Source organism: Lutjanus erythropterus, chromosome 1, assembly GCF_056507025.1.
Source record: "Lutjanus erythropterus isolate fLutEry1 chromosome 1, fLutEry1.hap2, whole genome shotgun sequence".
NCBI classification, from domain to species: domain Eukaryota; kingdom Metazoa; phylum Chordata; class Actinopteri; order Lutjaniformes; family Lutjanidae; genus Lutjanus; species Lutjanus erythropterus.
The window spans coordinates 29,489,057-29,506,700 of record NC_139317.1 but is presented as its reverse complement, the minus strand read 5'-3'; the positions used below and the strand labels follow the sequence as shown (position 1 = coordinate 29,506,700).

Below are 17,644 nucleotides of genomic sequence, written 5' to 3'. Positions count from 1 at the left end.
TTGTGTTTAGGGACACAACTAAAATATTACTGAATGCTACTAGATGCTACATCATAAATGAAGCTGCCCTGTCTGAATTTCTGAAGACAAACTGCTGTTTCAGTCACCTCCTTTCTGCTGAGTTAGTAAAACACAGATGTGCTGTCAGCTGTACCACACACAGTCACACACACAAACACAAACACACACAGGGCTGGAATCTCCATCGAAACTATGCAACAGTAATTTAGTTTTGCTCCCGTGTCCCTGAAGGGAACATCAAGGCAAGTTTGAAATTAACAAACTGGCAGTAACAAGCGTGCCCTCGCTCAAGGACACCAGTCTGACAAGGGCACTTCTACAACATTCACAGCCACATTCACAGCTATTGTCAGCCACGGAGGGAGGGAGAGGTTGTGAAAAGAGAGCTTGTGGAGTGATTGTAAGGGACAGTATGGCCCTGAGCTACACACACTCACACACACACTCTCTCTCTCTCACACACACAGGGTTTTATTAAACTCATAAATCACGATGACGACAGACGGCGTCTCAGAGAGGAGACTGTCTGAACGGGAAGGTTAGTGAAATGAAAGCGCTGGGGAGACACACACATACACACTTCTGTGTGACGTTCAAACAAAACAATTGTGCACTTTGGCAGGTTATACACACTAGCTAGAAACTCAGCAGTGACTGGCAGCGTTTGTTTCAGCCAGTTTTCCTCTTTTACTGAGTCTAGTTTTAAAGGTGAATCTGGAGATAAAATTTAAACTGCTATAAAATCAGTAACATTGAGAACTGATGGTTTGAATTCATCTTGTCAAAGCTGTCATCCCACACACTCATGATGTTCACACATTAAAACATCTCAGATCCCAAATCATTCAAGACACGTTTTCAGTCACTTATAATCTGTTGGTGACTGTTAATGGTCCTGAAACAATGTTATGTTGTTCTATATAATGTGTTAAAACATGCACGGTAACGTAATAAGAACAAAACAAAATAAGGTAAACATTTCCAGTCTGCAGCTGATCTCTTTGAAAGAGCTACAGTAAATAGCTGAACGTTTTCTCTTTCCTTCAAATGAAGCATGTCTAAATGGCAATACAACTTTATCTCATTACTGTTGATTAAAAGCTCCACCCCAAAACCAAAAACACATTTTTCCTCTTACGTGTAGTGCTACTGTTCATCTGGATTTTTTCTTGTTTCTCTCCAATATAACAGAACTAGATGGCACCTAGCTGGTGCCAACAGCAACAACAATATAGATGGATAAATAGCACTACAGGCCAGAGGAAAAATGATTATTTCTGATTTGGGGGTGAACTGTCCCTTTAACCTCTTAATATTCTGAGAATTTTCAGAAATTTCAGAAGTTCAAGAAAGGTAAAATGTAAATTTTCGACAGCTTTTAGTGAATTGCATGAACATTGTGGCTCTGAAAGTTCAATGTCAACAATATACTTGATCATGGGTCAGTAATGTAACCCTAACATTACAACATAATGCAGCATTTCAAACATACACAATGATAATGAAACAATGATGTGCAGGGCAGCTTAAACAAACAGATATGTAAATCCTTTTAGCTCGCTACCATCTGGCTGTAATATAATGTAAACATAGCCAGAGAGGAACTGAGGGACAGATAAGGACAGACAGTTATGTGCTGAAATACACTTTAAACTTTATAACTTTTTTATATAAAATAAACACTAGCATGTTACTTTAATATTAGTCTTAATAGTGCAAGTGCAAATGTAGTTAGGTCCAATAGCATGATAATATCAATATAGGCATTAAATGATTATCAACAATATGTAAAGAACAACAGTGTAAGTATCAAGACACCATCACACACGTAAATGTATTCATATTAGGACTGTGTTTGGAATATGTATGTCTACTTTCCACACAGGAAAATAGTGTATCAAAATGTACATCTTTGTACAGGCAGGGACCGCATGGTCAGTTGATCTTTTCATGATAAAATGATGAAAGCAAAACGCTAAAAACTACTTTAAAAAAGAGGTTATATAGCTGCTGGATTTGGCAAATTCTAATTAACATTTCAGCACAGGCTTTCGAGTTCTCTTCATCTTTTTTAACATCAGTTTTTTTTATTTGTCCCCATAGTGGTTATAAAAAAAGTACCATAGGTCAGAGCTGGTCTGGTTTGTTCAACTTGTCCCAAACAAACGGCTCAGAGGGATCAGAGGGGTTCTAGCAGTAAAGGTTTAGCTCACAGAATAACTGTGCTAATTATAGTTGCTGCCATTTAACTTTCAGTTGTCCTTTTAGGCCATCACAACTATATCATAACCATGATGCATTGTTTTTGTTTCCTACAGAGAATAGACTTATATGTTAACATTGTGTGCTTGTAAGTGCACAAGTTCAAACCACACAAAACAAGCTACAGATACGAAAAAATCCCCAGGTGGTGGGAATAAGGATGGGCTTTCCAGTTTTAATCTACTAAGATTATTTACAATATATGCTGATAATTTAATATGTAATGCCTATCAATTCATGAAATGTAATTTGGCCTGGTGTAAATCTATACTGTGAGGCAGCCGAAGCCAAGAGTGGACAGATCCATTATGTGGCTCTACAGTGAGCTCAGTCTTCACAAGCCTTTGGTCTGAGTCCTTTTCAATTAAAACACACAAACAGGCTGATAACCGTCAAACAAGTTAAATAAGGCACTGCAACAGTCATCCGAAACAAAAAAGACACGTTAAAATCCAGGGGAGTAAAGTGATGTAGTGTAGGTCCTTTTGAGTTTGAGTGTAGTTATATTGTCATACTGTAAAAAAATAAAATAAATATTAATGGTTAGTGTGATGTTGCAAAGGTGCCACTGTTTTTCTAACTGTTTGATTTCTCTCTGTTTAGACATCGTGGAGTCCTCAACCGTATATATCACAGAGCATTAACAACAGATTCCTGTATAAATGTAGGTAAAGTTGGTTTGTTATCACTGGAATGTGAATGAGGTCTTTTGAATGGATCGCTAAAGGTATCCAAACTCTAAGGTTCCAGCTATGTGCCACTTTTTCAAATTCACATTTACAAATATTTTATGAAAATACCTCAAATCGGATTAGACCTTTTTCACAGTGGACTTTTGATTTGACAGGAAAAGCACAGGTGTAATTTACTAAGAATACATTCCATTTAGGTGAGCAAGTTGAATTGTCCCAGTAATGTGCATGCTGGCTCACTTCCTGGGACATTTGATGGAACCATTTCATCTGTGCTTTTTCCTGTAATAGCAAGTCAAACTGTTTGTTGAGGAGCAAGATGACTTCTACACAACTGTTAGCATAGGTAAGTTAATAATGCATTGCCCACATATCACCATTTGTCGATCCTGAAGCCGTAATAAGCTTGACTGTTCGGCATCTTAACTCCATTGTTGCATAGTTTCTGTTGAGCAGTCAAACAACAAATCCAGGAAGGTTTTACTGCATGCTGGAGCTACGGGGTGACTTAACAGCTTGCTGAGTATTGGCTTTTAGTGTCATTGCTTCAACAATAACCATCTCTGGCTGCAGCAATAGGATTCAAGCAGCTGCCAGAATTCAGGCTAGGGTAACATGTTTAAAGTTGAAGTAAATATTCACTGATTGCACATACTGTCAGAGACACTGGACCATTTTGTCTAGTTTGTGTACAATGTACAATGTACAATGATACAATGTATCATTGTACATTTTTGATTGAAATTTTTCTGTTAAAGAAAAATGCAGTTAAAGATCTCAAGTTTCATACATTTTACATGTGGGTTCTGTTCAAAGGCAGATGTTTTGTGTAACCATGAATGCTTTAGGTCAGGTTGCACACAAATCCAGTCATTCACACCAGAGTATATGTCAGTCAAAACAAAAACTGTGCATTTGTTAATTCAATTTTGCTTCCATTAAATGTTTAAAGGTGCAATGTGTAAGAATTTTAGTTTAAAACACTCAAAAATAACCACAACTATTAACGAAATGTGCAGAAATTACTTTTGACTAATGTCAAAGACGTCTATGTACTGTGTTGCAGAGATATCTACTGAAGTTAGCATGCTAACCAGTTAGCCCCGGCCTGTCCTGTCTTAAAATACCACCGTGAACCTCAGAATTTGATAGTCTATTGGTATAGCTCAGGCCTCCCCCTGTAGTTTTAGCTAGCAGATGTGTGCGACCAACTATTTCTCTACATTCCACTAGCTCTCTTAGCTTTTTAGTCTAATAAATACACAAAGACTCACAAAATGTCAAGAAAGGAATATTCTTCCTCCCATGTTCCTTATTAAACAGAAAAATATAATCATACACCTTCTGAATTCGGTTACTCTGCGGTTACTCTGGTGATATGCTGCCCCCTATTCATTTAGAGTATGAATTCCACAAGTGGCCAATTCTTACATATTGCACCTTAAGGGTCACACAAGATAAAGCCCTACTTGGATTGTGTTTGAAACCCTCATTGTATGACTAATACTGTACTGTGCTTATGTTCCTGTTTTGATTTGATGAGCCTTGTTGAGTTAATGAGTCAATCTACACATCAGTGGCTAAACAATTGTGCTTCAACCGTAGCCTGTGACAATACCTGGCCAAACAGAGGTCAGTATGTTCATATATGTTTGTTAAGATGTAGAGGGAATGACACCAAAACAGGGAGAGAAATCAATTTCAGTTCTCAGGAGGTCTCCAGCTATAACTGAGCAGCCATGTTCCTATCAGATTTGTGCCAGAAAGCACTGACCTCATCTGTTAAGACAAACTGAAGCAAACACCAGAAGCAAACTGAGATGGTAGGAGCTCCAGTTGTACCCAACAGATTTCACAAGTGTGATAGAGCATGACATCCTTAAAAGATAAGAAAAAAAAATAGCAAAATGCATTCCTGCCCTGGTTGAGATGGCATGATGTTAGTGTTAGGATGTTGTGACTGCTGCGTCATGTTAGATTTTATCATCAGAAGTATAAACCGCTGCTTGAATTCCACTGAATTAAATTAGAAATTGTTTAAATAAAAGTTTTTCAGCTCAGGAAGCAAACTGAGTAAAGGAGACTCATCCTGAGGACACAGACTCATTAAAACATGGTAGCATCTTGGGTGGAATCCCAGAAGGTCTTTTATCCAGTTCCATCATGAAAAACATTCTTAGGGTGGGGTGAAAGGTGGAGTAGAAGCAACTGAAGTGGTTTCCTGCAGCTGAAGCCAAATTCCTCCTCTGCTGTGATATGCAGGCCTCATCTCCCACATGCACCTACAGGAAGCCTCAACGAGATGACTCCACTGATTGGGATCAGAAGGAAAGTCTGTGCTGTCACAGGCTGCTGTCCTGATTGGACAGCTCGGGGGCCAGCTTTCTGTGTCGTGGCGAGGTGGATGAAGCCAATTTGGTTGGGGAAGGGGAGGCATTGGAAGATGAGTCGCTGCCACCACCTTCAGATCCAGAGGGGAGGGAGGAGAGGTGGGGGACTGGAGGAGCTCTCTTCCTCCCCAGAAAGCCTCCTTCTAGTACTCCCCTCTTCCTCACACCTCCCTCCACCTTCACCCCGTCCCCCCCTGAGCCCGCACCCTCTCCTTCCTCTGGTTGTGGGTGCACCTTCCGCCTAACGTCACCTCCAGAAATCGGGCTGTCAGGAGGTTGTCTTGGAGACTCTGGACCGCCCTCTGTCTTCATCCCGCTAACACCAGCGGTCATCATAGCGCCAATATTCATGGTTGAACTGGCTGTTCGACAAGCCCAGAACTCCATCGCTGAGGCTCGCCTCTCACTGTCCTCAGGCCCAAAGTCACAGAGCGAACGGCGGGCATCAGGGGCCTGGCTGAGTCCCTGTGTGGACGTCTGACCTGTGCTGTCCAAGACACCTCGACTCAGGCTGAAGTTCTGGAAGTCTCTATGGAAAGATAGATGAATGGAGTCAGTAACAAGTGAGCAAAATGCAGACAAGGACAACTTTTCCAAGCAGCGTAATCAGATTATTATCAGAACGGCACACAGAGAGACTGTATTTCAAAAAGTGCTAGTGGTCCGCTCTCTTGGATCTGGAGAGCCCCAAAACCGCATATTTTTCATGTCTCCCTGATCTGTCTCTGTTCCATGTAGGTAGAACACAAGAAAATGTGCTGGGGCACTTCAGGACAAGGAACACCACTTTAGTCCTGCGTTCATGTGGCGTCTGAATAATCTGAAAAAAAAAGGTACCAGCGGAAAATTCACATAAATGTCCCTTTCAGTTGGAACAACAACTTGGAAAGTCACATGCCGAGTTGTCTGCTGATGTATATGCAGAAACATGAGAGACAAAAGCAAATGTTTGATAACTTTTTCTTCATTCACATCTTGCACATCAATGTTTTGCTCACGTAGCCTGATTTGTAACTGATATGTTTGATATTAGGTTTTAATTATTAGTTGCTGTCCAAATAGAGTGACCTTGGTTAGTTAGAAAAGTGATTTGAACCTGGGACAAAATCACTTTGTAATACAAAACTTCGAAATGTTTCTGCAGACACGAATATTAACATGAATCTTTAATGGGACACCAGTCTCAACCAACCATCAAGCAACAAGTTCAACAACAATAATCCTACCCTTTGTAGCATCCATGTTATTTCCACATTACTACTTAAAAGGTGATGAAAAAAATGAAGTCGGAAGAACAACTCCCCAACTCATGAAGTGGGACCATCCAAGGAGCATTTAAGTGCAGCATAATGGTCAAGTCATCCAAATTACAAAAGAAATCTTATCCTCCCTCACACCTCGTGGTATCTAACCTTGTTCATAGTTTTGGTTTAATTTGTTTCAGGTTTTGAGATTTCTGCCACCACCCCAAAGTAATAGAGGTGAATAGGTTTTTTGTGGTGCTCACGACATAAGAAAAATACAATTAATACAAATTAATCAGCAACATGCAAACATTTAAAGAAACATTGTCTTTGTTACTCTGGACAATCCACAGAATGCTGTCAGCAGTTTTCATAGGGACTATTTTTTTAATAGAAGTCATCGTAGTTCAAAAAGTGGATATCTCAAAACCTGGGAAGATAAAACCTAAATAACCTTCATAGATTGATACCAGGTCAGTTTTTTGCAATTTGGGTGAACCAAAGCTATAATGTATTTAAACAGCGAGAATAATATAATTTCACCGGTAGCTGTGGAAAGACTCTGTTCGTCGTGCGCGGGCCAGCAGGGGGCTCTCTCTGTAGGGTCGCACCGCTCCATAAGTAGCCTGGGTTTCAGGAATGGGCTCTGGTGCCTGTAACTGCAGACTGAGAGACATGAAAGTGAGTGAGACTGGTAAAAGCTTAAAATATTGTTATGTTGTGTGTCATTTATTGTGGATATGACATTGATGTTTCCTTGTTTTATGTATAGTGTACAGTATGTACAGATGTGTCCACAGTGAGTAATGGGGTGAAGGATTCAGCGTAGTTAATTGGTTCCTTTTTTAATGTGTGTCCATACGTTTGTCTTTAATGAGGTCTGTGTGAACTTTCTTTCTAACCTTGAGCAGGACTCTCTGAGACGTGTGTGGTGCAGCACAGAGGGGGCGGGGCTAATATTTGGTGTGGCACAGCGGGAGGTGCTCAGGTCGCACTGGTCCAACAGCTGCAGCAGCTCCTCCTCTGTTGGCCCACCCACATCTATCAAACACAAGAGTAGCTTCAGAATACTTACATACAATATTTCATCAAAAGAAACAACATTTGAGTTTTTGTAGGTGAGAAAATACATCCATAGACATTTATTCATTCATTACTGTTGTTCTTTGTCTCTCTTTACCAGCCTCCTCTCCGTCTCCCTCCTTTCTGTATATATTTCCTCACCCTCTCTCTTCCTCTCCTCTCCTTTGTTAGCAGTGTCCATCGCAGTAGTCAGGTCCCACATTTGGATGCTGCCATTGCCATGACCAGTGAACAGATAGCGCCGAGGTCGCGACCCCATTCGGCTCGAACCCTCACACTCCCGTACCATGAAGCAAGAGATGGTGGTGCCATCCACTGACTGCACTTCACAGATCCTGACAACACACACACATTATCATGTAGCATTTAAACAAAAATACCGCAGTCAAGTAGCGAAGGTCAAACAAAAGTAGTAAAAGCTTACAGATAAGTGAAATTTGAGATGAAGCAGTTAGTAAGATAAAAGTCAGGAGAGCAAAGTGAAAGAGAGAGACAGGTGGAGAATGGTCTACCTCTTTCCAGTGGATGAGAGCCTCACAAATAGTTTGTTGGTGATTGGAATCACCTTTTGTATGAAAACCTGCTGATCGTCTCTCTCTCCAAATGGACCTGAGAGCAGAAAACACATTCAGCCTCCACCTGCCATCTTACATATGGATTTACCCAGTCCACCAGAAAACACAGTTACCACGTTCAAGACGATATGTGACGATTCCTTGTTGTATCGATCAGGTCATATCACACACGATGGACGTAACAAGAAAAACTTGATGAAAACAATGTAAAAGACGTATAAGGACAAAAATTATGGAAAACATAATAAGTAATTAGTACAACTGTAGAACAAGAAACTGGGATGCATTAACATTTTGGAAAAAATATTAGTGCTTGATTTGATGTGATGTGTCCACTTTAGTGTCTCTTTAAGACAATAACAGGTTCTTGATCAGGTTGGAGTTAAATGCTGCATCCTAAATTCCATACTAACATGCTATTTAATAAGCTAAAACAGTATGTGAGATTTTTAGTATGTCCAAAACCTTTGTATGAAACCAATAGCACACCAGGTGCATACTATTTCTGGATAATGTTACAGTATGTGAGTATTGGACACTACACCGGCATAAATATCCCACAATGCAATGCAGTAGTAATGACAACAACAACATAACAGAAACAGGCAGAAAACAGAAATAGACTTAATAAGTTTAGTTTCACTTGACAAGGTGCAATATATATTTTAAATTAGTTCATTGTCAGTATGGTTACCATGGTTACCTGTCTCCACCCAGCACAGAAGTGATGTGATATGTGCTGACCAAAAAAAGACATACTACTGTCTATTTACACAGAAGTATGCTGAACTATAGTTCACATTTTGGGCATGTAGTTCATAGTATGTGATGTCAGACACACCGTAAGACTTGTAGTTTGATTCATGCTGGCAGTAGTTAAGAGTCTTACAAAGCTTTTCACATAAGGTGAATAGCTGGTAACACACGTTCATATCTGCACAGTGCATCTTTTATCCACTAAATTTGAATGCAAAGATGAGAACCACTTCCTACTCTATTTTTACTTAAAATGCATCTGTCCTTCTCTCATATTAATGAGTCTCACTAATTTCTTCTGGTCTTCTCTTCTTAACTCTCTCACCTATATCATTCCCAGAGCAGTAGCTCCCGTGGCTTTCCGTCTCCTCCAGAGACAGTATTTTGAAGGAAGCCAGAGGGGTGGAGCCTGGCTGGGTGGAGATCATCCCTCTGAACCGGGTCACGGTCCATGTCCGAACGTGGTTGTTGTCCGCGCACACTGACACACACACACAAGAAAACAACCACACAAGATTTCAATCACAGGTATAGATTCTGTGCAAAACACAATGAATAAGAGATGATTAGGGTGTGTGTCTGTCAACAGTCTGCACTCACAGTTTGCTCACCTGACACCAAATGTTTCTCAGACAGCATAATCTTTGTCACCGGGCTCCTGTGCACAGTGAATGTCTGAAAGAGCTGGGGGCCAGATCCTACTGTCTCTGGGTGTTGCACAATTACTCTCACTGCACCACTGCTAGTCCCGTAGGCGATCTCTATCCAGTTCCCACTCACACCTGAGGACAGACCAGCTTAATGTCAGGTCAGTAACTCTGACTTATGCCACATTCAGAACTGCCTGTTTCTATCCTAGGAGCTGAAACTCAGAGAGGTGAACAGAGCTGAAACAACGTGAAAGGGAAAAATGGGCAGATATATAATCCAGGAATACCATTTTTAAAGGTATAAACAACAACTAAGGGTAAAAAAAAACTGATCTACTGACTGGTTTTAGGTGTGAGGTAGACAGACAGTGCAGTGATGGCATCATTTGAAGGGTCATGATAAAGCTCTGTCACTAGAAGATCGTTATCCTTCATCCTCAGTGGAAACTTTTGCATGTCTGAAAAGAGGAAGATGACAAAATGTTAGTGTGTTTTGAATCCTCTTATTGGCTCAAATCCTTTAGATAAAAATGACTGACTCACCAATGTGCATTTATAAACAAAAATCATACAATAACAAAATATACATAACAAATATACTTTAAAGCATATTAACAGGCAGTTATTTGCTGAACCATTTTTTTTCTTGTTATGGGTACTTCCATTTGACTTCATGAACATCTAATAAACTGGGGGACAGACAGAAGACAGGTAACCCTGTGTGTACTACCTATGTAGTAGATAGAGCCATTGTTGCAGCCCAGTAGTAGGAAGGACCCTGCTGTGTCACAACTGGTAATAGGAACCACATCTTGAACCTAATATACACACACAAAAAGGGAACTCACAATCAGAACAGTGTTATTCCATATTGTTATCGTCTCTCAAGTGAAAGCACACATACTGCACATCCAGTGAATAGTCAAATACAAGCACACAGTCTACATTACTGATATTAGCTTCAAAACACACCCACTGATGCCCCATAACCTTAATGTAAAGTTCACTCCCATCAAAAAAACAGTAAAACACAAATGTGGAGCAGAATCACACACATGCACTCTCCTACCTGCCAGTGCTGTGTGACAGCATTCCACACTCCAACCTTCCCAGTATGGCTTGTGGCCACCAGCTGGTTCCCAATGAAGAACAGATCGTCCACAGGTACACCGAGACTGAATATACCTGTGGAGGTGAGGAGAAGTAAGAGTTAGTGTGAATTTGCAGGTTGGAGGAAAGAGGGTGGAGAGTCACAGATGAGTTACAGAGATTGCAGGAAGGAAAGTCGGCATATGCATAAGAAAATTAAACATTTCAAAACACATGATTATCCCTTTTCATCTCGCTGTCATTAAATCCTGTTTACTTCTAAGTGTATACAAAAGTTCCCACCGAAGCCATGATGGGAAATTGGATGATCTTTTCACAGCTTCTCTACATTTGATTCTGCCACTGACCCAGATACTTAATTCACTTAAATGTTCTACAGGGGTAACAGTCCAGTTTTCACAAACTGCTAAAATCACTATGCAGGGCAACTACAATAACACATAAAATGTGTAAAAACCCTGATATAACATGCAGACACAAACATACACTAACTCCTTGTTTACCTATCTCATTGCCGCTGCCTCCATCTTGGATGCTCCAGAGAATGATACTGCTTTCAGAGGCAGCTGCCACCATCTTGTCCTTGTCTCCATGCGGGCCGCCCACCACCTTGGCATTAAGTGCGATGCGTTCAATGGTCCAGTCAAGGTACGGGGAGGAAAACACCTGCTGCCACCCAGACGATTCTTTTATCCTGTGGTGAGATCACACACACAGACACTTGCCCTGATGGAAATGGTTGAAACATGTTGATACCAATTTTGACTTTCATACATTACAACTTTTATTACACATTTAAATGTTCACAATGCATAACCAAGTTGTAAAAACTGATATTTCTTCTTCAGTATTAACCCAAATAACATTTTGTTCTCAAGCAACCTGCTCATAAAAACAAATAGCTCCTGTTTACTGGTACACATATAGGAGCATTTAGTGAGAAATGTGAGACACAAAGGATAATGACTCCATCGTGATAAATAATTTAATGTCTCCTCCTGATGAACTACAGAGTGGATGAGAAATGTTTTTGAACAGTCATTCAACAGTGGAATATTCTCATTTACACTGGCATCAATGCTGCATTAATTTATTTATTTACACTGTACATTTTTACTAAACAATACAATTTTATTTAGAATATTTTAGCATTTTAAAACATTTATTTATAGGCTGCATTTTTCAGCATTATTGTTTATGTACATTGATGTATATACATATTAATAGTAGCAGTATTATGAGTGTACATATTTTTTATACATTTATTTTTTATACTTTCTGTATATACTGTTGCTAGATATTGTAGTATAATGCTCATATTTTTTACATGATTCTTATTTCTATTTTCTTGTAATTTATCAATGCTCATATATATTTCTATTCTTGAATGTGAGCAACTGTAACGTAACCCAGTTTCACAGATCAATACAGTAATTCTGAGTCTGACTGTGACAGTGTTACCTGTAGCAGATGACAAAGTGTGCGTAAGCTGCAACAATCCAGTTGTGGTGTCCTGCAACAATTAGCACCTTTCTGGGGTCAACCACAGGACCTGCACACACAAACATCAAATACAAAATACAAATTTACACTGCTTGCCTATGTGAAACTCAACAAAAAAAACATAATGTGTCAATGTGCAATAGTCTTTGTAACATCCTCAAATGTCCTACACTCCCAGAAACATGGCTGTTTGTTCTGAATATCTGAATCGTTGACTGAAATGGAAATGTACAGAACCAGGCAGGGATCAGTGATGTTTACTTCAAATTACTGCATGATAGAAAACACTCATTCCAAACTGTTCTCCGTCTGTCCAGAGCAGATATAGTCTTTGTTCATTGCAGCCCACTGTATTGTCTGATGTCATCCTCAACAGAGAGCAGGCCAATGTGAAACTAGGCTACCTCAGTCAGCGCACTAAAAGGATGTGTCAGGTCACATTAGCTCCAGCATTAATGCACACTCACAGACACACACGCACACAGATGTGGACAAGTATAAACAGTGCATACACTATACTCTTTTACTGTCACACCCATACAGATGTGACACATATACGAACATGACAATCTCAGACATAACCAGTATGCATGCTCGAGAGCATGTAGTAAAAGCACAGTCTGTGAATGGCAGGAAAAAGGCAGACAGTGTAACAGGGCCACTGTCAAAAAAGAGTCATTCCTACATTTGCTGCTGCCGGACTTGTTATGCCAATATGACACTTGCTGAGATGGATTTGCATTTGTCAAAACCAGCTGTAAGCATTAATATAATCTACAGATTATCACTGTTATTTATCTTTTAATTTCTTACACACCTCATAATGCTGCCCCAGGTAACTCACCCAGTTTGTGGTTGTCATCAGTTCCAGGTGGGCCAGTGAGGGAAGGGTGAGGAGGGGGACCAATACGGGTGAAACCTTCTGCTCCACTTGGACCCGGCCGCTCATCAGAGGAGGAGCAAGAGGCTGCTGAGGCAGGGTTTGACTTACGGGCAGGGATGGCTGTCAAAGAAAGATATACTGAGATTAATGAATACACTTTTCTGCAGATTTGTATTTTGATAGTATTCTGTAACTTAAAAACAGGTGATCACCTGCCTGCATCTGTTTAATATTCTGTTTACAGTTACGGTATTTGCTTTACTCTATTTTCAGTTCATTTTCTGTATTGCTCAGTTTAACGTCTTTACCTGGGGGTGGCAGGTAACCATGGAAGAGAACACTACCACATGATGAGCGGTCCAATTCCTCACACAGCAGCAGCCGCCGTACTGAACATGTGCACATACACACACAGGTACAGACAGAAACACACACATGACAACTGCAGTGAGTCTATGATGACCTTAATAGATATTTTTCAGGATTAACTGACATCTTATTTAATTATTTTAAAAATAACAATGATTATATTTACTGATGCTGATGCACAGTAACTCGTAATTTTGTTGCTTTTGTTCTGTGGTACTTCTTCATTTTGTGTTTTCTTTAGTCATTCTGTTTTTCTTTAGTCATTTTGACATTAATATGAAATTACCTAACTTATTATATCCCGTCTTTGTTTTGGAGCAACATGCTTTCATTTTAAGTGCATGCAATTACTTTGCACTGTATCAAATGCATTGCTGTGCACATTATGATTTTTAGCAGGTGATCAGTTTTTACAAAGGTGACTTTCCCATTCAAAAACAAAGACAATGCAGGGAAGTTACAAACACTGAAACAGGAAGTAAAACAACATTAGAGTACATGGAACTAACAGTAATAAGGTCCAGACCTTGGTCAACTTGTATTTGAAGCCAAAACAATACTCGACATTACAGGACAATACTTCACTCTTACTAAAGCTGTTTGAATTGTACCCTAAAAAATGCATTTACTCTGCTGGTATGCTATACCAGAGATATGTAGTGAGTGCTGACTGAGTCCTCTGACAAAAATGTATTGGTAACTTATTATGAGGTAGGTCCATTATGAGGTTTCCATAATGTCTATATGAATCATTATTTGTGCTAAGGCCAAGGCTGCTACTTCCATGTCCTCCAAAAACTCTGTATAGCAACACACCTAATGGAGTTATCCCATAAAACTCTGCCTCATGGCGCAGGATACTGATGTTGACACCACTACAGAGACAAAAGAAGCAAACTGTAAGTATTCTGGTTATAACTCAACAAAATGACTTCCTAAAATAAACACTTTTTTCTGAATGGTTTGTGAGTCCTTACCGCAGGTCCAACTCTTTGGTTCGGAGGAAATTTAAAATTGGTGCAAAGGCTGTAGGGTCTCTGTCAATAAATATCTGGAAGTGGAGAAACATACATTATGATGAAAATGCAGAGTTGCTCAACCATCAAAAGAAAAGTAACTAGTTACAATGTACATGCATATGTACATCAATTAGGCATGCAACAATACCAAGTGTGTGCAAAACAAAAATTATTTATTTATTATGTATGTACAACTGCAAATTTAAAAAAGTAAAATAATAATTCACCATGTCATATCACAGTACTGTAGATATTGTCACAATCCAGTATGGTATCATTAGGTGATTAAGTGACATAAAATTAATCAACAACAATTTAGACAATGAGTAATAATGAAAGTTATAAAATACCAAGCAAAAATGCCAAATTATTATTGGCTTAACTCGTCATTGAAAAATGACTGACAAATTAATCTCTAATTTAAATAGTGCTACAAAAACCAGTACAAAACAGTGCATCATCTAACAATAGGGAAGTGGATGAAACTGAATTATAATACATTGATTGTGGGGTGTGGGCCACAGAATTTGCTTGATATGCTCTCAAATGGCATAATGTCATATGTTAATTGTTCTTGAGGATACACATATAATCTTTGGGTCATGTGTCATACTTCAGTAAGGTCCAGCGCAACAGAACAAATATCCTATCGGCTCAAAGCTTCCTGAGAATTTTCAGATGTGGCCTGCAGATTCTGTACAAGTAAGAAGAAGAAGCAACAAAGGCTATACTCACAGCTCCAGTTTCATCCCGAAGAGAGGATATCCTTCCACTCAGCAAACTGGAAAACACACACACAAACAGACGCATACACAGAGTTCTCTGGTTAACCCAAGCACTTCTCCATTTCCACTTACCAACAGTGATACCGCTACCTGAAGTACACAAATTATTTGCACAGTAACAAATACCTGTTACCTGTTGACTCTGAACTACAGATTACTGCAGCAAGTTTGTATGATAAATGACGTAATATTGACTGCACGTTGCAGACAGCTGGGGGCAGAGAGACTGACAGGCAGACAGACAGGTGCATTGGCAGACAGACTGACAAGCATTTAGCACCAGTTGGTCAGCTGTTGTCAAACTGTGAGCTCAGTCCAGTATTTGAGTTTGTTACGACTGTGGCATTTGCCCTGCCCCAACCGGCTGTTTCACTTCAACAGTGAGTTCCCCTCTACAGCAGGAATCACACCTAAATAACATCATGTGGAAACACCCATGTATACAGAAAAATACATACTTACATACAACATTCTACATTCTTCAAATCATAGCAGACTGTAATTGTAATCCCCTGACATTTGAAATCACCAGAAGTTTGTAGCAAGATGATGGAACATGGAACATCTTTACTTAGCATTAATTGTTTAATACAAATTAATATATTAATAATAACAGTTTTGTTTTACCCAGTTGCCCTTAGCATGCTCACTGAGTCTTTGACCTGTTTCTGTTAGAAGTCCTACATTACTAGTGCAGTAGTACTAGTACAGTTTAATTAGCCAAGTCTCAGAGGGAGTCAAGAGATGTTAAATTTAGTCCATTACTGTCATGCTATTCAGGTTTAAGAGCCCTTGCTTTGAAATATGTATAACACTAAAGCCACAAAGATTAGGCAGTTAATGTATTAGTCGATCAAAAGAATAATACTTGCCAAGTATTTTGATATCCAAATAATAGTTTAAGTCTTTTTTCAAGCAAAAGTGCTTAACATTTACTGGTTCCAGACTCTTTAAATGTAAGGGTTTGCTGCTTTACACTGTTATTTATGATTGTAGATGAAACATGTTTAGGATTTGGACTGCTGGATGGACAAAAGGAGCAATTGAACTTTTGTCACTTTGGGCTCTGGGAAATTGTGATGAGCATTTCTCACAATTTCATTTGACATATTACAGAATCCACAATTTAGTGATAAATTGTGAAAATAATCATAAGATCAATTAGACAGTTAGTTGAAGCCCTATGTAACATCGTTTTGACCATACACAGCCAAATATTTCTCATAGTATATATTCTGATACTACACTTTAAGACATAGCGGCTAAATAACCCAGGAATACAAACACAGTGCAACCTGGATAGCATTCAAGTGACTTCTCATTAGTTTGACAATTTAGAGATGAAGTGGGAATAGTACCTGCATGCATTACATCATCTGCTTTTTAAGAGTGCAGATGCTGACAACATTTAACCAACCTTGAGAAGAAAGAGTCTGGGATCCACATCAGAGTCTGTCTGGAGGTGCTGAACCTACAGTATGAAGATACAATAGCACATTTATTACAGCAGTGGCAGTAGTGCACTTATGAGCATGAAAATGGTGGATGGGTGATTTGTTGACCAAGAGGCATGAAGACATCCATGGAAGTGCTGAATAATTTAATCACTACATACAGTGTGTTCAGTTTAATTTATCAAGAAACCCTGGTGTGTTTGAGAGAGAGAGAGAGAGAAAGTGAATGACAAAAAGAGTAACGATGAAGTAACCTACACAACCTTGAGTCACTTATCTACTTCATCCATGGCTGCTTGGCCATGTAGAAATCATCACACATGTACGTAGGCAGAGCTCAAATTTCCCAAATGATGACCAGCATCTGTTGAGTTGTCCTGTTGACGAAGCTTACCGTGTCCCACCGACGTTTAACTGGATAATATCTCCCATCCCGGGCGTTAAACTGCTACCATTTGTAGCCATAATGACCAGACCAACGGGCTGTTGTAACAGATAAGTCACCGTTAATAGCCGTTGCTGTCACGAAAGCTAGCTTGCTATCGCTCCTCTCCCCAGCTCAGCCGAAGTCCCGACTCCTCAGCCTCACAACCTCTCCCTCCTCGTCCCACCTTCCATAAAATATCCGTTATATACGACCTATGCGGAGGGCTTCGTTATCGTGAAGCCTCCGCATAGTGGGCGAAGAGAGACAGAGGTCTTTTTATCCAAAAGGCAGCCACACAAGAATCCCTTTATTTTCCAGCGGGCTTGTTTGCATCACTGCCTTGCATGTAACTAAATCGTGGATAACATCTTGCGCAGAATATTAGCAACGTGAAACAGCTGTACAAAACGTCTACAAGCGA

The 17,644-nt window shown here is 39.7% G+C and overlaps 1 protein-coding gene across 1 annotated transcript; it reads right to left on the bottom strand.

The window, feature by feature from the left end:
- Nucleotides 1–1,384: 1,384 nt before the first annotated feature.
- On the bottom strand, nt 1,385–17,644 carry kctd3 (potassium channel tetramerization domain containing 3). The gene is made up of 19 exons (XM_084719290.1): nt 17,191–17,644; nt 16,760–16,813; nt 15,293–15,338; nt 14,516–14,589; nt 14,355–14,413; nt 13,478–13,558; nt 13,131–13,289; nt 12,245–12,335; nt 11,287–11,477; nt 10,743–10,858; nt 10,404–10,491; nt 10,015–10,131; nt 9,635–9,805; nt 9,349–9,504; nt 8,205–8,301; nt 7,834–8,027; nt 7,512–7,650; nt 7,153–7,275; nt 1,385–5,894 (listed from the first exon to the last, which is right to left on the bottom strand). The coding sequence occupies exons 1-19, from the start codon at nt 17,259–17,261 to the stop codon at nt 5,318–5,320; spliced, it is 2,604 nt and encodes an 867-aa protein (XP_084575416.1). The 5' UTR covers nt 17,262–17,644; the 3' UTR covers nt 1,385–5,317.

What these genes read in the sequence shown, in the direction of transcription:
- kctd3 (XM_084719290.1), bottom strand. Translation starts at nt 17,261, where the DNA reads ATGGCTACAAATGGTAGCAGTTTAACGCCCGGGATGGGAGATATTATC. An exon ending in ACCAAAGAGTTGGACCTGCG is followed by an intron (nt 14,414 to 14,515) that starts GTAAGGACTCAC and finishes TTGTCTCTGTAG; the next exon opens with TGGTGTCAACATCAGTATCC. An exon ending in CTCTCATCCACTGGAAAGAG is followed by an intron (nt 8,028 to 8,204) that starts GTAGACCATTCT and finishes GTGTGTTGTCAG; the next exon opens with GATCTGTGAAGTGCAGTCAG.